Raw genomic sequence first — 23,282 nt, forward strand, 5'->3', positions numbered from 1 at the left:
GGTAAAAAGTCACGTGTCAACAAAGTTTCTATGATAAAGGTTTTTTTTGGTTAATTTTTAAAACTCGTAGAACAAAAGTTCAGAATCAGTCTCACTTGTTTTAACCCGACTGCCGAAGGAGGAGAGTAATGTTTTTTGATTGTATGTATGTATGTTTGTAAGTATATTTTTTGGTGGCAGAATAATATTTTTTCATATTTTTAGAGTTTCGTACCTTAAAAGGAAAAAAGCAACCGTTATAAGATCTCTTTGTTGTCCGTCTGTCTGACTGACTGTCTGTCACTGCCCTTTTTCTCAGAAACGGGTAAAGATATCAAGCTGATATTTCGCATAGATATGAGGAGTATCCAAAAAAAATTGGGGTACTCCCTCTCCCATACAATTAAATTGGGGCTGATATTTTTTCCGGTTATTTTGATGGTGTAGGTAGGGTATCGTTGAATAGGTCTTTTAATATAATAGGTATAAAAAAAGGTTAAAATATAATTGGACGTAGTTACGCAGAAAGGACTCAACCCACACAAACCTAGTTCTGAGATATAGACGTTTTAAGTTCTAATCGGTATTCTTCAGCAATGAAAAGCATCTTATATGTGGAAATTATCTTAAATTATGCATATTTATTGTTATTTTACTATTGCAAATCATGGTGTAGCTATAACGAATATTTATTGAGTTATTAATGAAAATATGCACTTGGATCCTTTCTCCTAAATTGCTTTTTCTATGCAAGCAGGGAAATTCAACGTTTCGCAGAAAGGATCCAACCAAATATTTATTTTTATAAAATATTTTTTTTTAATAACAATATGGTTTTTAAAGAAAAATATTTATATTGTAGACACAAGACATTACTTTTTTACACAAAATAAAAATTATGTATCAAAAGTAAACCTATTATTAAATAATTTATATTGAAATGTAATCGGAAACAACATTTCACATCTATATAAAAATCTAACCGGAACTGTATTCCCAAGCGCAAAACTCTGGATCAACTTAACCGATTTTGATATTTTTTTTACAAAATAGAAGCCTACGTTTTTAGTGAGTATCTACGACCCGTTTGTATCCCATAATTTTCAGGATAAAGCATTTTGACGGAAAGCAAGCCTCATAGAAAAAAGTTGGGCATGAATAAAATTCTAACCGGAAATGTGTTCCCAAGCGCAAAACTCTGGATCAACTTAACCGATTTTGATATTTTTTTTACAAAATAGAAGCCTTCATTTTTAGTAAGTATCTACGACCCGTTTGTATCCCATAATTTTCAGGATAAGGCATTTTGACGGAAAGCAAACCTCATAGAAAAAAGTTGGGCATGAATAAAATTCTAACCGGAAATGTGTTCCCAAGAGCAAAACTCTGGATCAACTTAACCGATTTTGATATATTTTTTTACGAAATGGAAGCCCACCTTTTTAGTAAGTGTCTACGACCCGTATTTATCCCATAATTTTCAGGATAAAGCAATATGAACATAAGCAAACCTCAAAGGATAAAGTTGGACATAAATAAAATTCTCTTTTACTCTAACTTCACTTCATCATCCTCGGTATATTGCAACTATCCTCCTTTTTATGCCTCCGTAGGATATCCGTCGTTCCCTGTCCTTACCATACGATCGCTGAAAAGTGGGATTTCAGCGATCGTATGGTCCGTATCACTTCGACTTAACTTTGCGGTTGGATATTAAAATTTATGTCAAGATGCAGAATAATTATAAATCTCATAATCATTAACCATCATCACATCTCCACTGCCGGGGCATGGGTCTCCTTCCAATGAAGGAAGGGATTAGGCCTAGTCTAGTACTCTGTCCCAGTGTGGGTTAGTGGACCCCAACACAAGCAAGCTTGTGCTGACAGAGTTGACGGGTAATTGGGCAACCCGACTGTCAGATGTTTTCAAGCTGCCCGAAGGTCTCTGAGTAGGCTTAACGACTGCTATCGATTTTATTAAAATCATAATGCTTACGATTATGCTTCTTGACATACATCAAGATCTGAATATACAAGATGCTCCTGGTTTATTGAATCTGCATCCAACTCCTCAGATGCAGACGTACTCAGATGGTTTAGATCTTTAAAAACTTCGGCAATGTGGTCATACCATCTTACAAGTCGGTCTTCCATAGTAACAAGGAGATATCCTGGGGTTTGTTGCAAAGTTTATTTGATTCTTTCTATAGATCCTTCATGGCAGCCGCTGTTTGTTTTCTCCAAGATATAGAATCAGACTAGCAGCTATGATCCTTTTTTAAATTACGTTAGTTATTTTGTTCACAAAGAAAATATTCGTACGCAACTCGTGCTTCTTTAGAATGGTAGTATAGTTCGATGTTAAGTCTTCCTTGGAGAGTTGATCATATGCCATGTTCCTTTAGACATCCATTCTTTCTTTAAGTGTTCCTTGTGCCTTATTATTTCTTCGCAAGTTTTTTAAAACATGTCTTTAATGCCAGTGCAGTTATCTTTGATTGAGGCGCGTCGCCCACACTTAGTAGGTTGATGGTATTTGTTGTGGATCTGGATACTAAGTTATCTTCTGACTTCTGGGTCCTGCAGCTTATTTACAGCGACATCTTTGGCAGATATTGTGGCCTGCTTCTGAGCTCCCGCTATCGTGAAGCAGATTTTTCCAACGACTAAGTGGTGATCACTCTTGACTTTAGCAACCCTTCTTAAGTATTTCTAACATCTAGAAGTGAATGTCTTCATTTTCGAATAATCAAAATGTGGTCGATTTGGTTCCCGGTCCGACAGTCGTGTGAGAACCAAGTCACCTTGTGACATTCCTTTGGAGTTACCACCACCGAAAATTAGCCATTAACAATCCTTAGGCATCGTCACTCGCTTATCAAATCGGGCGTAACTTGTATGAATCTGATAGATGTTTGAGAGTCGACCGACGCTGCTTATGGATTGTTAATTGCTAATGTGACTTGCCCACACTAATATACGGTGCCGATACATGGACGATGACCAACGAAACTGTGCACCGAATCAGAGTTCCACAAAGAGCTATAGAGCGAGCCATGTTAAGTATTTCGCTTAGACGTATTCCCAACGTGGTGATCCGTCAAAAAGGGGAAAGTGTTCAACGTCGGTATGCGGGTCGCCGAACTGAAATGGGAGTGGCAGGACACTTGGCTCGTGGGGGGACGGAAGGTGGAAAAAGTAACAGAATAGTGGCCAAGAGACGGAACAAAAACAGTTTGAATCCTTTCTGCCAAATAAAATTTGAACTGTTTTATTAAAAACTTATATTCTATGAAACAACTCAGACAGTTTGAGTCCTTTCTGCTAAATACAAATTGACTTCTTCAATCAATAAGTATTTCGCTAAAACGACTCAAGACGGTTTCCTAGTCCTTTCTGCTAAATACAAATTGTCTTTTTTCAATGAATAAGTATTTCTCTAAAACGACTCAGACGGGTTGAGTCCTTTCTGCTAAATACAAATTGTCTTTTTTTAATGAATACGTATTTCTCTAAAACACTCAGAGCGCTTGAGTCTTTTATGAAAAACTAAATTTTTCATGGTTTCATAGGAAATGCGTTTCTGTAAAAGGACTCAAACAGTTTGAGTCCTTTATGTGAAACTAAAAAATGTGTGTTTCATACAATGTGGGTTGGTCCCCCACATCAAAAAAGTATGTTGTAGTTGGTTTTTTACTGTGTTTGTTTTCTTGACAGGTAGACCCTACATTAAATAGCATGTTCTAGTATATAACTCAATTTTGACGAAGTTGTGGATTGAGGCCTTTCTGCGTAACTACGTCCAATTATTTGGCTTTTACCCTTAAATTTGGGGACCACACCATAGACAAATCCTAATTTAAAAAATGATTTCAATAGATGGTGTGATTTTATGTTGGGTAACTCAGAATAAGAAGTGATGATATCTCAGAATAATAATGGTTAATGGTGCTATTCCGCTGAGCATCGAAACCGGTGGGACGTTAATGAAAAGTGATCATGGAAATGCACCAGGGTAGACCCTGCTCCTAGAACAAGGCATGAGTTTGTGATTTGTGTGCGTGAAAAGCGAGGATGGAAACTTTGAATATTTTCTTGATTTTTTTATTATTGATGCAATAACATATAATTAGTATTATTCTGAGTTACCCACCGAAGTCACCCCGTGGCAGGTTGACTAGATAGGTACTTTTGCAAATCACGCCATATATCGTTGTTTTTATTAGTGGCTACTGTCTATAGAAGAAATTCCGTCATTGACAATTTTACGTTACGAATGAATTTAGTAAACCCAGTAAACCTAACTAATCCAGAGGAAACCTAAAATATCCTTCTCTCTCTCTTTGAAAAACATACTTAATAGCCCAAACTCGATTCTATTCTATTCTCTGTGGGGGTGTAAGTACCTGCACCTGGCTCTCTCAAGTGGAACCTTTGTGCATATCCCCAAGGTCTAAACTGCCTTCCTAAGCTTGAACCATTTCCCACCACGCTGGTCCACTGCGGGTTGGTGGGTTCACATATCTAGATGTGCTAAATCTAGATATGCAGGTTTCCTCACGATGTTTTCCTTAACCGTTAGAGCGATGGTATACATTGTACTTAAGTTAAAAGAACTCATTGGTACATGTCAGCGCCGTGATTCGAACCCGCATCTCTTGCGTGAGAAGCGGGCGCTTACCCGACTGAGCTACCACCGCGCCCAAACTCGATGCTTTTAGCTATTACATCTTTGAAATAAAATTCAGTCACCTCCGTGTTACTGCCCTCATCAGATCCTCACGAGACCATGCCTCAACCAGCACCATGAGACTGTGTTTTTGAATCCTAACCTAATCTTCCTACGTATTTTCATCACTTAGATCCATTCACTATATTCCTGCTCCTCATCCCAGGGCCGTGGGGAGGCACGTCAGCTTTTTAAAGACATCAGCAGCAGACTAATAGAAGTCTCAAGGGACCCTAGGGCTGGCACTTACCTATCACAAAGGCTAAGCATCGCTATATAGCGGGGTAACGCGGCCAGCGTCTTGGGTACCCTACCCGACAGTGGCAGCGATCTGGCCAGCATCTTCTTTTTAGTTTAATTTTAATTTTATATTAGTGAGTTTTAGTTAGGCATTAATAATTATAATTTAATCAAGAAGTACCATGGACTTAACTAATAAAAAACATTATCATTTAATTTATTGAATATAGTATAAGCATTATGCTTCCTCAATTTCAAATCAAATTATGTTGGTGTCATAAAAGTGGAAAAAGTGCAATGACAACCAATGTGCAGTGATTTTGTGTCTGTACACAATTAGATCGCGAGCTGTCAGTGCCGCCTAAACCGACGTGACCCTTCTTTGGAGGCCACCGGCCGACTGAGTCAAACGTCGCTTGTGTTTATGATTTTATAACACAGAAAGCCGCCATAGATATTTGTATGAAGATTTGAGGGAAAAAAATTGCTCAAGTTTGGGATTAATTTACACAAAATAGGTGTGTGTTTATTAAAAAACAAGGTATTTACCGCCTAGTCCAAGCATTTATCTTTATAATTTGATAAGAATCATATGAAAATTCTTGATAATTACGACACAGTTGTTACAATACGGGAGTGTGATTTACTGGTTTTTCGTAATTAATTTACAGTTATCCATAAGCATTTACTTAAATTCGAATGATTCAGCACCTAGCTAGACTCTTCGGCTACCTGTGTGATTTTTTTCAAGGCTGTAGAGCATCATTTACTACATAATTCTATGACAATGCCAACCCTCGATTGCCTATTGCGGACCCTTAAGGTTATTTATTATTTCGGTACTTATTTAAGTTAAATCGTTCGCTGAAAATGCTGATCCTAACGTTATTTATATTTACCCTTAGTTTCAGTGGAGTAAAACCCCTATCATATTGGTAAGACTACAATAAAACCAACTTGGCAACATAAACAATTGCCAACACCAAAGTTTATTAGGACAACAATAAAATTATTATTCTTTGTATTTACCAAGTTAATTACTGAAATTATTTTAATCACCGATTGTTTGTGCCGGACTAGCGTACATTACCTATCTCTTTTGCTGACAGGACATACCTAATATAATTTTTACTTTCTCCGTAACTGTATCAAAAATGGGTAAGGGTAGCGTATACCCACTTTAACACAGATGTCTCTCTGAGAGCATAATTTAAGGTGGAACGTGAGGTCCCTGCCTAATATGTACTTTCAAATACTTCAGAGCAGAGCTGTGTCAATCCTTCATTCTATGTGATTCGATCATTCAAGAATAGATTTGTGAGGTGATCCGGGCCATATAGTTCATTAGTATTTTCTTCGTTTGATTGTACTAAAGATTTATAAATGATCATACATTGGATTGTTCATTCATTCGAATCGAATCAATATCTTATTGATTCGATTCGATCGTTGAATTGATTGAATGGTGGTCAGATTGCTACTGACTCCTGGTCGTCGTAATGTTATAATATCGTTCATTATAATGATATAAAATCAGTATACTCAACACTATTCGTCGGTCAAAGATAAAGACATATAGAAATGATCGTTTAAACCTGATCTATGATCATTGTAAACAAACGATTGCCATCATCAATACTTCAACAAGATCCAGTTCATTGATTGGATCACTCTAATGAAACAAGAATTTACCGATCAGTCATTCGTTCAGTTCTACGTCGTTCATCAGTTCTTATGCCTGCTTAATGTAGAAATAATTCACAGCGGTAACCGTGAAAAGTTTCTTGGAAAATCGTCACAAATTTTAGTCATGCGTGACTAATGGTCACGCAATCGGAATTGATATGTATAATTATTTGTGTGTGTGGAGTAATTAATAAGGAAAATAATATCAATAGTTTAACATAACAAGCCTAGTTATAGCGTAGCTGTACGATATTAAATCGAATTAATAGGTACCTACTTCCAATTAATAAGAAAGAGACTGCAATTTTATATGTAATCACGATTTAAGGATAGGTGGTAGCTCAGTCGGGTAAGCGCCCGCTTCTCACCCAAGAGATGCGGGTTCGAATCCCGGCGCTGACATGTACCAATGAGTTCTTTTAACTTAAGTACAATGTATACCATCGCTCTTACGGTGAAGGAAAACATCGTGAGGAAACCTGCATATCTAGATTTAGCACATCTAGATATGTGAACCCACCAACCCGCAGTGGACCAGCGTGGTGGGAAATGGTCCAAGCTTAGGAAGGCAGTTTAGACCTTGGGGACATGCACAAAGGTTCCACTCGAGAGAGCCAGGTGCAGGTACTTACACCCCCACAGAGAATAGAATAGAATAGAATAGATTTAAGGATTGCTAGAAGCTACTTTTTTAGAATTGAAATCTTTATAGATTAAAATAAGAAGGAAGTTTAATTTTGTAAATTGCAAAGCGTTGACACAAATTTAATGAAAATTTTAATAATCTTTCCATATAAGTATGCAGAAAGTACCCGGACCGCATAGGATCTGAGGAGGTCATACTACAAGAAGATGCTTTGTAGGGTAAAAGGTGAATGGCCGTTTCCACTTCCCGCCAGAGGGCGCCGCGCAGGCCGCCATTGATCCACTGAGCGACCTCCGCGATCGACAACCGAAAATAGACCCTATAATCACTCATTTACGTAACCTCTAGCCTTCTTTCTGTCTTTCAGAGGTCGGTTTGTAAGTGACGTTTTTAGAGGAGTAAATTAGTTGTTTGAGAAAATTATCCATAGATCCTGAGATCCTATGCGGTCCTGGTAGGTACCTGGTACTTTCTGGATGAGGAAACGTTTTATTTATAATTTATATACGGTTGAAATAATTTAGCAATTTACTTTGCCTACCTTTTTTGCAACTCTCGTTATTATAATTTTGATCTTAAGTATTAATGCTTACTTTAATATAATTAGTAACAACGGTCTGAAAGTTATAGCCATTTTGGGATCGATTATAATTAATCGATCAAAGTGAAAGAAATTATGATCCCTATTGTGAAATTCATCCAAATTCAATTCCATACTATAGAACAGAGTTCCTAATTTACTTCAGATTCTATTATTATACTCGCGAGCAATGAAAATGATGTGCCATATTAAATAAATAAAAGGGTCCAGTGACATAGCACTAAAACCAAATTACTCCTTAACGGAAAGCCGCCTAGATAATCTGAACTATTACCTAATTACCTATTATTAATTTAGAAACACAAATTGATAATCCTAACATAGTTTATAAAAAACAGTTGGTTGGTAGGTCAGTTTTATAAAGGGTGTTACTAAAGTGGACTCATGAATTTCTAAAATGTCTAGAACTGAACAATGACCCTCTGAATTTTTAACAAACTAAAAGATACGTATACGTAGTAGAAGAAATGTAAATTAATTAGCTTTAAATAATTAACTATAATACCTAAGTAAGTACTTATTTTAAGCAATTTATATTTTTATCTGTCTCTTCCGCCTGCACAAACTCTAAAATTAACTCCGTTGACACAATTTCGAAACTCTCCGAAAGTTCAGACATTTCTGAAATTCAGAACTACAGTTCTGAAAATAGTTTATATAAAAGTAGTGTACTTAATTATTTCTTTGAAGTTCCCTAAAGTATAAACTTTGTTTCCCTTGAATCTTGAAGACTTCCTTGGTTGCTTATACTTACCACTTTTTGGTGAAGGACTCCACCAACAACCCAGGGAAGCTTTCTTGCTATATATTTTTTTAAATAAATGCCTAGTCAACAAGAATAAGCCTATGAAATCAGAATTTCTCGAAAAAAAAAACACGCGTTTTTTGACAATCTGATTTTATTTCCGGACTTAGATATAATTATAAGGTTATGGCTTAGTATACTTACTACTGTATTTTGCAACAGTTTTTGAATTTGGTAAACGTGCCCCATAATGAAGAGATAGGTACCTACAATATCTTGACTAGACAAAAAAGAAGCACCGCACTAAACTGCAGTAAGTATAAGTTCGTCTACAATACATGAGTATCTCCCTTTACAAGAGTGGTGTTCAGTCAAGCCTGACTGATGTAATTCAAGATGTCTACCGGCTATCAGATATAATCTTATAATCGTGTTCTAGGTTGTAGAACATTACCAGTATAGAAGTACCTACAGATTGTTGCAAAAGTGGCACCTATAGTAACCCAAAATGGGGTGCCTCTGGAGGTCATTCATCATAAAGGTTGTCTGGTAGAGATTGCTATAAGCAATAAGGCCGCCTTTTTGTACTGTTCTAATTTTTAAGTTTTATTTTGTATTGTTTCTGTTTTTTGGTGCAAATAAAGAGGATTGTATTGTATTGTATTGTATTGTCATTCTGAACAACCCTTTTGTGACTAAATTTGCACGAGCTCTCTGTTATCTATCTACAGTCAAAGAAGAAAATTTCTTACTAATAATTTTATTATCCAATCCACCACAAAAAAGATTTCCTTTGTCCAAATTCAGGAGGATAAAAGGTGGATTACGTAGGCTTCATCCTCAATAGGATTATCGTCTAAATATGCCACATAGACAGTTTTGATTTACACGTGTTTTGTGTAGTAGGGACCGGTACCTACAGGGTGTTGCAAAATGAAAATAAAATAACTAAGTCTCTGAACAACTTTTATGAAAATTCGTAAAAATATATTTCCTTCATCATAAAAACTGGCAGTCTGACTTTTTAATTCTTAGTATGAGTAGCATTTTTTACGCAGATTTATAAAATTCGGAGAAAAAAAGGTATTCATGGTTTCTTTCGGCTTACATTGTAGCATTGGAACTGTAGTGTTGGTGTTTTTGGTCTGGTTTTGGTACATTTATTATCTAATCTACCTGCAGGATTTTTGTTTTTGTGATTTCTTCGTACCTGACTCATAGAAAGCAGATTGGATCTATAACGTTTTACTACGCAGTAAAAATTCATCAACGCAGTTAAATAAGACAATAACTCTGTAGTAATAGACGGTAAAAATGCCAAAATTATCCTACCAACAATTACAGTTTTACTTACAGTGCGGGTGCGTGGTAATAAAGACTACAATCAAATGTCTCGAAGCACATGATATTTTTTTTCAGACAACGATTTAGATCTCTATATTTATATTTAATATGTATCTATCTATGTATTTGTGTAGATATATCAGTTGTCCGATACCCATATTACAGGCTCTGCCTAGTTTGGGGCGGATGGCCGTGTGTGAGATGTCCCCACATATTTATTTATTTATCTAAGAAGATGTAGATAGTCACAGTTGGATTAAGTGTAATAGGTTAATCAGGAATGCCTTATCTTTGTCGGTGACCATATTGTAATCTGTCTCATGATTTGTTTTAATAATTTCTGTAAGTTTCATAGCTAATACATTAATAATTATTTGTAATCTTGCATTGCGGGTAGCCGGTAGTGGTTGGATGAGGAATGCCGAGGACCGAATGTTGTGGCGCTCCTTGGGAGAGGCCTATGTCCAGCAGTGGATGATTATTGGCTGATGATGATGATGAATCTTTCATTTAAATGCATAGATGATGCGTAAGAGCTTCGTATTCTGCCGAATACTCAATTTGGCCAAACGAAAACCAATTATATCGTAACAGCATCAGATGTGATTTAGGGATGAATCCCGGAGTATAGTAAGCCCAATCAGAATATTTTTAGTCTACTAGATGCTATAATAAGTGGGGAATCTGTCATAACAGTTTTTGCTTACATTAATAAATCTTTCAGGAAGTTTTCCAGCCTTTGGTCCACATCTGTTCGATGTCTATTTTCAGTTGATGTGGGTTAGCGGGGAAGCTTTTGTTCTTTAAATTTAATATTACTTATAAAGTTATATCTTTTTATCGCGATTGTTTTTTTCGTGTCAAAAGATTATTGAGGTATTATATAGCAGTTATTTATGTATAGCTGATATTTTAAGAAAATTACAATTAAGTAATAGTTACTTGAAATACCTAGGTGTACATACTTTACAATACCTTGTATATGTATAGACTTTATAGACGTAAGTACCTTATACTTTTTACAGTTTGAAGAAATCGTGGAAAATTACATGTATTCCTCATAAAATTTTCATTGAGAAAACTATTTTACATTGCATTGCAACAATTTCTTTTGCCAAACTTTCGTTCCAAATTAAATCAAAGTTAGCATTTCACTTTCACTGCACAAAACACCGTAAACAAACATTTCCACAGAGGTCAGTGACAAACAGTTTGCTGCAAAACGGAAGGAATGTAGTTGGCTGTATACCAAGACCAACCTTTGCCTCTACCGCTCAATCTGAAAAAAGTTGTCGCTCATTAGCAGAATTTCAGAACGAAGTTCTGCATCCAACAGGTGTGGCTCTACAATCACGAACGTGCCTATGTTTCTGAACGACACCTGTCATGGCGACTGGCTTCCCGCCAAATCGTGACAGAAGTTGGCGCCAAAACTAGAAGTGGACTGTAAAGTGATTATTGCTTCCGAGTAAGTACAGTTCCGGTTGTTTCCAATTACTGGTGCTGTTGATGTTGAATGGGGGAATCCCTGGCCGGAGGTGGTTGCCAAAAGACAAGCTTTTCGTTGGCGCTTCTTGGAGACTACCTTGACTATGCATGTAAGTATTGCTAGAGTGTCTTGAAGGGAAATGTTTACATTGACTTCTTAGTAATTAAAAATTACTGATCATTTGATGACTTTATGTACTCAAGTAGGCTTGTCTCAGGGCTCATCCTAAGTCGGTCCTTTCTTCTTGTTCTAGTTTTCATAGAATCTTTAAATGATGGCTCTGGTACCCTACAATAACATTATTTAATGTGCAATAAGATTGAATCCAAATGACGTTTGCGTAATATTGAATATTAACCCTAGACGATGAATTATATTGCACAATTATCAATATTGCGCAATATAATTGATCGTCTAGGGGCCGCCTAAAAGCGCTTCCGATTGGGGAGTAGTTTATTTTGTCTTTCGTCAAGAATAATGGCAATCTTTTTAAGTACATTATGTATTATTTCTTGAGGTACCTACTTAATCTCCATAGGCGTAATAGTACCTATACATATTGCTAAATTATAAAAGCCGTTGAAATCAAGTACTTAGTAACAAAATAGGCAGAATGACAAATGCATTCAGCAGTATTTTATTGAGAGCTCAGACAATTAGTGCTGGGAAGCAGGAAGACGGTCGTTAGCGGGATCACCTGCAATGCGGCCTGTGACGGCCCTTTGTTGATAGACGCCTTCGTTTTATGCTATCCTGGTACCTACCTGGTATAATTGGAATTCAAAATGTTTTAATATTAACGTGGTAAGTATAACTTTATTTATGAGATGAACGTTCACAGCAATGGCAGGTACCTATTTAAAACCGTTTTATGTCCATCTGTTATGAATATGATTAATAATTTCGATCTTAGCAAATTCCTTCACAAAGTGTATATACAGTCATGTTGTTGATGTTGTCTACATTGCATATACTTAGCTATACCCCGCGTTGTTTATCTAAAATGACCACCTATGATGAAACACAATCACTGCCACTTTTCATGAAATACCGAGGACTGGTACTTAGTAACTTTCATACGATTTTGACAGGTTGTAACTTTAATGTGTCAAAATTGTATGAAAGTAACTGCGAGGGGAGCACGAGCGGGGCGAGCGGGGGACAGATACCGGCACAAACTCGTTCACATTACTCCGGGCCCGGTCGTTCCACCGGCAATTCGTAGTGACAAAACGTTCGGTAGAAATGCCGGGCTCGGCAAAAATGCCGGACCCGGGATAATGTGAATAGCTTCATATAAATTGTACAGCCACTAGCTCTTCCGGCAGATTTACCGGCGCGGCAGATCTGCCGGTCCGGCGTAGTGGGAACGCTGCCGTCAGTCATTGGTAGATAGAGTTCTTGAAAGTGGCAGTAAAGCTAAAAATAAAACAATGGAGTAGCTGTTAAAATTGTAAGTGTATTTGCCCATATTAGGTATTTGTGATCAATGATCAATGGATTTGGGTTATTTAAGGGTCAGTAATGTAATGTTACCATCAGTTTCATTGAAATTTTCATAAAACAAATTAAAACAGATATCTAAGAAACGTAGGTACAAGCAGAAATACCTACTAGGAGTACAGAAGATCTAGGAGATTCTACAAAGAATGAAGGATGCCTCTCTACAGCATTCACATACATTTCTCATAGTGTTCTGAATGCAAAGCACCCAATAAGAGTACGGCAAGGCCCATACGTGCCACTCATACTGAATTTCAGGCTCTTGATATAGCATTATTTATGTATGTGCACTGAATTTTGCAGTTTGAACAGTGAAAATACTTCTTGGATTCGAATCTTGTCATTCAGGATTGTCTCAATGTTGTGATTCTTGGATGTCAGAGGGAGGGCTTTTTGTAATCGGTAAAATTCCATTTCAATCGGCGATAACATCCCTTATGTTATAAGATAACAGAGTATCTGTGTGAATGTTGGTGGTCAAGTTACCTCGCAATGCGTAAAAGATTTGTCAGATAGATTTTTCAAGCTTTATTCTAACTTTAAAAAAAGACGTATTATTTTAAAGCCTTCCTGAACTAAACTAACTTTACAGCAAATACCTACATAAATATAAAAACATAATCGTTGGCCTTACTGAAAGTATTGTTTTCCAGACAAGCATATTAGACCTACGCAGATTAAGCTTTTACACAAGAGAACCTTCTCCTAACTAGGCGTAAAAGCACTTTTCTTGAAAACGTGTCATCATTACTGTAACGAGGGTGCGGAGGGTGGAAATTTCAATTGCAGATTACAGATATGACCTCCGATTATGTCGATTATGCTAGCCTTGCGTTTAGAACATTTTTGGTACCAAGTTTTTTCATTTACGAGTACCTATCTGACTTAGGGTGAATTCGTCCAAACATCACGTTACACGAGAATAACTATACCGGAATTAAAATTATACGCGAGTAAATATCTAGGATAAGTACATTTGCATTCTACCAAGTTATACCATGATTAAATTGAATGAACGAGGAACGAAACTGTAATGCAACTTGAATAAAAATAGCTGCGCTTCAAAGCATGCAATAGAAATGACATGCCAACTTAGTTTGAATGGATTATAAAAGTATGAAATTGTTTATGTTTTAATATTTTATTCGCTGTTGTTATTCTGAGACTTTGCCTTTTAACGTACTTTTGTTTATGTTTTGACAGATGTGTTTATATGTCATTATGACGTTTTTCTAATCAGCTGATGTGCTGCCGCCATTACAAAATTACTCTCGGATAAGCTCGTTACACGGTCAATTTTGGCGGTATAACATTTTATTCTTGGGATAAGCTAGTTATCTTGGTTTCAGGTTTGGTAGAATGCAAAATCTGCTTACTCGCGAGTAACTGGTACTTTACTCGTGAGTAAAAAGTTACTCGACGTTGGCCGAATCCGCCCTTAGTGCCAATTTCTCCATAGTCGGATAGAGCATAACTAGATATTAGTGGTTAACTTTTGACATATCTGTCAAGAATGTTATATGGAGATGACGTATAATTAACCAATCCCTAGTCGGTTAGATAACCGACTATGGAGAAATTGGGGCTTAGATAAACTATTCTATGAAACAGCTGTTGTGCGATTTTAGATTTGGTCCCATAATGAGAGTTGCTCTTGTATGTTGGTACATTGACCTGCCGACGAGAAACTCACTGATAAAAATCCACCCAGTATAATAAAATTGTAATAATGCTCGTATTCTGCTTGATTTGATTTATAGAATTTGCCTATAATATGAATACAGACCGCGTCGTAAAAGCTTATTAAAGCTCACTCAATAAAACATTAATAATACAGTTGATGGCCATAATCAACCAGAAAATACTAAGTTAGTTAGGGCCTTTTCCACAATGTCTGGATAATGGCTACCTACATTTGGGATAAAAGACATGCTGTCACACTCAGTAATTATGTTTAAGACAGTGATAGCATGTATTTTATCCCATAGGTGGCGATTATCCAGACAATGTGAATCGGGCCTTAAATACGATGAAGAAACCGAACATTGGTGTATGTACCTATGCTCTTATCTCGATCTGGTAAAGTTAATATGTGGCATGCGATGCGTCTGATAGTAGCCAATATACGACTGGAAAGAGGTCACTGTGTCCAATCAATAAAAACCCATCTTCGCTGGTTAAAATCTCTACAGAAAAATCTTTAAGAGAGCGAGAAGTAGGACCTATAAGAAAATTATCAGATGAAAATCAAAGGATCGATGTAGCCAAAACTTTTTGATCTTTCGTTAATTTAAATCGGCTTAAACAGACCTTTGAACTCGAGCTAGATAATGTAGCGATTAATTAATGAATTATCTCAGCTTGTTACGGCTAATAAGTCCAATTAAATATTTAGATAGAACAGACGCTATGAACCTTCTAATGTGTGTACTTATATAAGGCTCTAAAATATTAACTAGCAGAGGAGTTTTCGTGGACTTTCAGTAAATGTTTCAGTCAGGCGGTAAACCGTTTCGGGCAGAGAATAATTTATGCGGCTCTTACCAATTTTACCTTGTGGCTTTACATTATTAGATGGTAGAATTTTAAAAATATTGCTGTTCTTTTATGTACTTATTTGTCACGCTCCTGTGATCAAAGGGAATATCTGAAAATCAAAGAATAAGGAAATGGCAAGATAAAAGTTTCCCTGGGATACGAAACAAGAAAGGGCTCTATATTGCTTTCAAAGATAATGTAGGTACGCTATTTGACTACGTGGCCTACTTTTCTCAATTCAATAAAACCCTTCCTTTTACGATGACGACGACATAGCTCGGTAATTTCGGTATCTGCTTACATTCGATCTGCTTGAATGCAGACCCTACGCGTTTGCTTACAATGTCTAATTGTCAACCTGCCCAGTCAGGCGGAAAAGGAAACACGGCGTCTCCTTACTAAGCAGATTCAGTGGAGACATTGTTAGGTGAAGGTACTTATGGATAAAAGGGTTTTGTTTCGCGACTTACTTACATAGGGGATGCCGAAAACGGGCACTCCCTGAGTTCCGTGCTATAATTATGTATACGGATATATGGTCTGTATAACTTATTCTACCACTAACCTGATTCTCCTGATTGAGCAGTTTGAGTTGATCATTGATGAGGCTGTACTTGGCCGACTCCTCCTTCCTCAGCGCTCGCTCCTTCTTCAGCTCCGGACTCCAGAAGGTCTTGATGCTATGCATGCTGGAGCCGAGCTTCTGATTCGTCAATTCCAGCTCCTTCTTAAGGTTTCCCAGCTCCCGTTGCAGATCGGAGTTCTGCGATTGGAGTTCCCCCAGGAATAAACCCGGGGGTTCTCTTCCTGATCGGTAGTAGTCCTCATCTGGGGGCGGTGGCGGGGCGTAGGAGCGTTCGTAGTCGCGTTCTAGAGATTGGTAGCGTAAGGGGCGCGGGCGCGCGCGGTGGTGGGCGCCGGCGGAGGCCGACCGGCCGCGTTCGTCCGGCGCGGGCGAAGGCTCGTCGTCCCGCGCCAGGTAGGGGCTCCGGCGGCTGGGGCTGCGGTCCACTTGGGGCAGGCGGCCGCGCGCGCCGCCCCCGGACCAGTCCTGGCGCCGCCATTCGTCCCGGCCCGGCGGCCGCTCCTCCTCCGCGTACTCCCGCAGATACAGCTTGCCGTTGTCGCCGTCAACGCGCACGCATGATGCCCCTCCGGCGGCGCGCTCCCCACTGCCGGCCGCGCCGCCCGCCGCATCGACCGACAGCCCGCGCATGCGCCCGCCGCCCGCGCGCCGATTGATTCAGCGGAGCATCACCTACGCAGAGGCGAGGGTTACTCGGGGTATGGATGGTGGATGAGGAAGCGTGGATGGAAGGCAGACGCTGAATTGGGTCAAGTTAAAGATGAAGTAGCGGTCAATTTGTAGTTTTTGAAAAATTTCATGATTACAGAATAAATAACGTTACTTACATAAATGAATATGTAATTTTAACAAAACAACATCAACTACTTACTTAAGTACTTAATTAAAAATTACATCACATCGAGAATCGAGATACATGCGCAAGAATCAAGAATAGGCACATCGTTTAAAATAGGACAGTCTAAGACAAGGAAGTGGAGGGGCAACAACAGTAACAAGACAATCATAGGGTCTAAATTAGAACAGCAGAAGTGCGGCATACCGGGGGTGACCTCGAAGAAAGGGCGCTACCGCGGCGACGAATACTGGGTTTAAGGGTCCATCTATTTATAGACCTGCGCTACGGAGAGAGCAATTTTTCCTCAGCCGACGTTTTCAGCTAGAAGCGCTGCGGCCGGGCGCTGAGTGCCATCCCGTGACCTACTTAAGAGTTCGCTCTCTTTCGCTCATCTATTGATTGAGTAAGCCCGTCCCTGTCTGGCGTAAGGTCGCTGGATCTCGGTCACACTCGCTTCGGCTGTCGGTCGGGATCGCGTAATTTAGGGTGAATGTTTGTCGATGGTTTTCCCGGTGTCGATGCGCGGGAAATAAGGGTGTTATTTCAGGGACTACAGGGCGGGGAAATGAAATCTTAGATAGCTACATAGCTACGTAGGTAGCTACGTAAAGTTGGATATTTAAAGCAACTTCTATCATAAGTAGATTAGCCCTGTCGACAGCCAATTTATCTAAACCTATTTCGTATATATATCTACCTTCACAAAGTGCAAAGAGATGTTCGATAAAATTAAGAGAAAGCGTTTCCTGAAAAGTTATTCATAACAGTAAGTACTAAGTACCAACCTAACTATAAGCTGAAACTATCGATAGGTTTTACAACCGCTACGCAACCACCTCTAGCATGAATACGCGCGATGAATGGAAAGCAAGGAATAGATGCTCGTAAAAAATTACACCAACGAGCGAAGTCTAGTGGCCGACGGTGGCGCCAGGCCGCCATTAGTGGTGGAAAAACGCAACTGCCACTGTAAAAATACTCAAAGAAGGATTTTAGGTCGCGGACCTCTTTAGAGGCTCTGCATGAAATGAGGTTGCATTTTTACGCTGAAAATTAGGTACCTACCTATTTGGTGGCAAATTAAAATCTTTTTCACAAGCACTGTGCAGAGTACGTGTTTTATTTTAAACAACCGGATATTTAGCTTATGTATGGCTTTTTCCTGTAAATAAAAAAGACTGGATAAGAAAGGCTCTTTGAATTAAGTAATTAACTGTACAAAATTACTAACGAGTAACTTAGGTACTATAATTTTACACCTAACAACTTTTTTTTAAGCACCTGAAGAATATGAATACCTAATAGTTAGTCATTGATTTAAAAATAATAGGTTGGTAAGTAGATACCTTCTATAATATTAGCAATAATATTATGTATACCTACCTATATTATGTATACTTACGTGGTAAGTTAATTAATGTTGGTACTTAAGCCCTAGTTTCACCATACTCTGTTAGATGACAAGGGATTAGTGGTTGACTTTTGACACATTTGTCAAGAATTTAATATGGAGATCTCGTATAATTATTGATGACATTACACTGTAACAGGGGTGTTAATGATCTAACAGACTATGGTGAAATTAGGCATGTACTTACTTAGTTACTTATCTTATAATCAAATCATACTTGTCATTATAATAGTTAACCGTAACGGAGACGACACACCCCCTCAAACGGATTCTCTAATCATTTGACCCACGTAAAACCGCTCAAGTCAGAATCTACGAACTCACTACTGAACTTTACTGAAAAACACTTAAGATAAATTACGTTAGGTATAAAGTAGGGCAAAACACCCAGTAACTGACCACCTTAAGGGAGTTGTTCCAGTAATTTGTCTGTAGCGGGCTCAATTCTTATCGCTTATTAAATCCGATTTTTGTTTTAAAAATAAGAATAACAGAGCTACATTTCTGAGTAAATAGCAAACACGTAGAAGTTACTCATTTTTTTATATATATTTGCAAACAAAAAGTAGTGATTTTTCCAGTAACTGACCACTAAAATCTAATAACTGACCACACTCGATGCCAGTAACTGACCACCAATTTAAAATCGTTTAAAAATGGAATTATCATGAAATCTTATTATAATTTATTTATTTCATAACTTCATGTAATAGTACCGATCCTCTGGTCTCTTTTAATGTGTGACACATCACTTTTCCTCAAGGTTTCTTAACTGAAAAGTGCATTAAATTAATTAATCAGCTTCATGCATACTTTAAATCATATTTTATCCTAATAATCAACCATTTATTTATTAAAAACACAAGTTTATGCATTTTTGTTTAATACTAAAAACAAAGGAATAAACACACATGCACATAGTGAACACGCATTTTAAATTTACAGCTTTCAGGAAGATTAAGAGGCTCTAATGTAGTACCTTCAGATAAGTCATAGAAAGGGCGTTTTTTTGTTTGTCCGGAACAAGCCAGGATCAGTGGGACAGGCCCATGAAGCATTCATGGTGCCAGAAACGAGCATTTTCTTAAATATAAAGTAGCGAATCCAAGCGCTAAAGCGGGTCTTTTCCATACTCGGTATCAACTGATGAGGAGGAGGAATCGTGGCGGATTGTACTGTCGGCCTAGCAAAACATAAACTCCCCGCCGGAAAAGTAGGCCCTTTCCCCGCCGGTCCTTTCAGGGATGCAGAACCAGAGACAGATGGTTTTCATTATTGCTGAAACCCCACCCAGAGACTTTCAATGCGGCTAAAAGAGTAATTGAGGCTAGCCATTGTAATCATGACCGTATCAGATATTGGGGGTTAGTTTTTCAGGATACAAAGATGGATGCCTTGACGAACGGGATTTCAATGACTTTGTTTAGGATTCAACTGGAATATTTATGATGCTGTTGAAACGTGCTTTCGTAGGTAAGTATTTGGCCAAAGACAGGTGTAGTAATTTCTGCAAGGGTGACAGGGAATCTTTGCCTCGTTGAAGAGGCGTCACTGAAGTAGAACATCGCTGTACTTTCTGCATTTTCCGCTGCTGGACTAATGTGTCTGCCAATGATGGTATAGCGTTGCCAGTTGATTCCGGATAGTTGTGGTATCGGTTCCAAATGGCTGGGGTGTTGGTCGTGGTAACAACTTATAGAAGTATGCCATATTTCTTGTGTGCCAATTATACTGTTCTGTTTGAAATCCGTTGGCCGTTCGTAATGCCATTGAAGGGCGTGTTGGTGCACCGGCTGAGGGTGCTAGAATTGTAGTGATGCTTTCTTTTTCCTATTTTGCTGAAGTGGATTTGCCTGTCTTGGACGAATGTGGAGGCGCGTTTCGTCGGTAACGTATATTCGGGTTGGGTTATTAATAACGTCATTGAGGTCTTGTTCGCCAAGTGCTTTTGTGCTCGGGGAACCAATTACATCTGGTTCACAAGCGCTGGCATTGGTTAGGTACGCCTACTGGCTGTTCTGAAGATAGCATTTGAGTATCTTTTCATTGAGTGAGATGGTGAAAGCCATTTGTCTCCTGGTTCTGCATTCCTGAAGGGACTGCTCCAAGGATTATCTTTAAGGAAAAATGGTGACATCTGTCTTTATCCTGGGGAATCCACATCATCCCAGGCCGACAGTGTGCTCCACCAGCGTTTTTATCCTCCTCATCAGCTAACACCGAACCTGGAACAAACTTGGACTATGTGTTTTAATTCCCTATATTTTAAAAGGTGCTTGCATGTCACCCTGAATTATTCTGGACTGTCTTGTTGATCCTAGCTTGTCTCAGACAAGTGAAATTGCCCCTTCTATACTTTTTTTGCAATCTTGGCGCTTCTTCATCTCGCTGAAAGCTGTAAAAATATGTCATATATAATAATACCAGTAACTGACCACCAACTTACCCAATAACTGACCACCTATGTCAGTAAATGGAAGGAGTGAAGATAGAATGCTCATTTGCTCATATTTTGACACAACAAAATGGTACATATGAGCTTTAATATTACGTTCTTATTTTGCCTAAATTCAGCTTCAGCAAAAAATCCCAATAACCGACATAGGTGGTCAGTTATTGGAAAATTGCTGTTTTCTCGTCCAGTAACTGTCCACCCCATTCAAAACACTCAAACGGGAAATAACAAGCTGAATCTTATCAAAAACGTAATCTTTATAATTCAATCTATATGGTATATTTTTTTCTTTCATTGATTTCAATTTTTTTAATGGAAAAATTTACGATCAAAAAATTCACTTACCTTAACAAATACGTTACTCACAACTGCAATTTACTCGGTTCGCGCGCCAACTGAACTTTTTCGATCGCTCACTATCCATCTGTTGGCGGCTGGCAAAATCTTATGTATCAGTAATGCTCTCAATGAACCACAAAATAGACTGGATGTTCACTAGATGGCCCTGCTTGGCTATATTTCTTATTTATTGGAGTTGAAGAGGAAGGTGGTCAGTTACTGGCACATGGTCAGTTACTGGGTGTTTCGCCCTAAGAGTAAGCACACTAGACTATCGCTAAAAGCGATCTCTTCCAGACAAACTTTTGGCCTCCGGGTGAATGGAAGGCTTATGGAATTACTAGCTGTTCCCACGAGCTTCGCTTCGTTATGAAAAGTTTTCCCCGCGAAACTATGTGTTAATTCAGGTTGTCAGCTAACGCCATACCAAATTTCATTAAAATTGGTTAAAAACTAAAACATATTAAATTAAAACAAACTTTCGAATTTATAATATTAGTAGGATATGTTCAAGAACCTATGACCGGTGGAGCAAACGAGTTCTCGCGTGGAGACCACGAACAGGCAACCGTAGCGTGGGACGCCCTTCGGCTCGTTGAACTGAAGATCAGGTTGTTGTATAGGAAGGCCGAGGATAGAGTGCTGTAGCAGTTGTGGCACTGCTTGAGAGAGCGCTAAGTCCAGCAGTGGACGACTACGGGCTGATGATGATGATGAGGAATTTATATCCTGGAGCTGCTTTCCAACTGTTAAAATTATAATGCATAACCAGGCTTAGAATACATCCATGTTCGGAAAACCTTCTGTGTGAGGAAGACATAGCGAAACATGCTAGAAAATGGTTGATCTTAATACTTATTCTGAGTTATCAAAACATGGTAGAAATGGTAGAATTTTAAATCACAGATTATAAACTATAAACGTCTTTGATTGTGAGTGCGGTGACAGCAGCTGTCAACTGTCAGGTCAAGTCAATAGATTTTAGGTTATAAAATTTCAAAGAATCTTCAAAATATTGCTCTTTTTGTGTAAAAATCACGATGTCGCTACCACCAGCCAGTGGAACTGGAAGATATTTTGCCAGAGCAGCGAAGTCCATTCGATTAATCCGGCACGGATGCACAAATAGACCATTTTATCACATCTCTGTTACTCACGTAAGTTTCTTTCACTACAAAAACCGACTTATTTTCACAATATTTAGTACCTACCAAAAGACAGCTAACTGATTATCTTACGTTACTAAGGTACTTTTCGAATTAATGGATCATTTTACGAGCCCATTAATGGTAAATACCTACGAATTTTGATTTAAAAATGAAGGTTACATTCTTTTTCATATTGCAGCGAAGAAGATTGAACAGTCAGCCTGTGATTGAGCAGTTAGGCTCTTACGACCCTGTCCCTAATATGTACAATGAGAAACTAGTGGCCCTAAACTTGGAGCGGATCAAGTTTTGGCTCGGACAAGGAGCTCATGTGTCCAAACCTGCGGCTGAGGTTCTCGGTAAGCATAGAATACAAAATAGATGACATGACTACAAAACAGATGATGATAGACTACAAATGTGGTAAGAAGGTAAGAAACTGTTAAAGGTCCTCTGGCCCTTTGGATGGCTAGTCACTCTTGTTTTACTAAATATCAAGATACTTTCTCAGCTGCTTGCTTGTTTACCTTGTTATCATTTAACAAACTTAATTTCAAGACAGTATCTGAAACTTCATATTGTCTAGCACCTCAGATATTATCTCTTTTGACCTTGGTTAGGTACAGTTGTGGCTGGAGATATGTCTCTGACCTTAGATGGGTACAGTTGTGGCTGGATGATCTTGGCTGAGGACAAAATTGTCCTTCAGTGTTCACTTGTAACCGTAAGTCCATATCATTTTACTTACCAGTCTTTGTATTTGCCAGGCCTCTCCGGTTTCTTCCCGATCCACCCCCACTCCTATATGACAGCATGGAGGAACCGACAGGCGGAACGAGAGAAACTAGCCAAAGAACAAGAGGCCCAAAAGGCTGAAGAAGCAAAATAGATTATAATTACATGTAGTTAAATAATTTAAGTTTAGATATTAGTAGTAAAGAGTGTTATGCTATTATGGAATCTTTTATTCTGGCCAGCTCAAAGGGATTTTAGAGTGAAGTCT

At 38.3% G+C, this 23,282-nt stretch overlaps 2 protein-coding genes across 3 annotated transcripts in view; one reads left to right on the top strand and one right to left on the bottom strand.

Annotated features, from left to right (window-relative positions):
- The window catches only part of LOC105386006 (plectin), a 46,677-nt gene extending 29,373 nt beyond the window's left edge, over window positions 1-17,304 (bottom strand). Inside the window, exons 1-2 of one of the 2 annotated variants that reach the window (XM_038111324.2) lie at window positions 17,131-17,304; window positions 16,068-16,760 (exon numbers count right to left, since the gene is read on the bottom strand). In XM_038111324.2, coding sequence (XP_037967252.1) covers window positions 16,068-16,718 — 651 coding nt within the window. In that variant the 5' untranslated portion in view covers window positions 16,719-16,760; window positions 17,131-17,304. The remainder of the gene's footprint in view (window positions 1-16,067; window positions 16,761-17,130) is intronic. The other variant, XM_038111325.2, reaches the window with a different exon arrangement.
- A 4,774-nt stretch (window positions 17,305-22,078) lies between these two features.
- LOC105386005 (probable 28S ribosomal protein S16, mitochondrial) lies at window positions 22,079-23,234 on the top strand. The gene is made up of 3 exons (XM_011556480.3): window positions 22,079-22,288; window positions 22,479-22,638; window positions 23,047-23,234. Exons 1-3 carry the CDS (start codon window positions 22,172-22,174, stop codon window positions 23,166-23,168), a joined length of 399 nt encoding a protein of 132 aa, XP_011554782.2. The 5' UTR covers window positions 22,079-22,171; the 3' UTR covers window positions 23,169-23,234.
- The last annotated feature ends 48 nt before the right edge of the window (window positions 23,235-23,282 follow it).

The sequence above is a fragment of the Plutella xylostella genome, chromosome 28 (assembly GCF_932276165.1).
Source record: "Plutella xylostella chromosome 28, ilPluXylo3.1, whole genome shotgun sequence".
In the NCBI taxonomy this organism is placed as follows: Eukaryota; Metazoa; Arthropoda; class Insecta; order Lepidoptera; family Plutellidae; genus Plutella; species Plutella xylostella.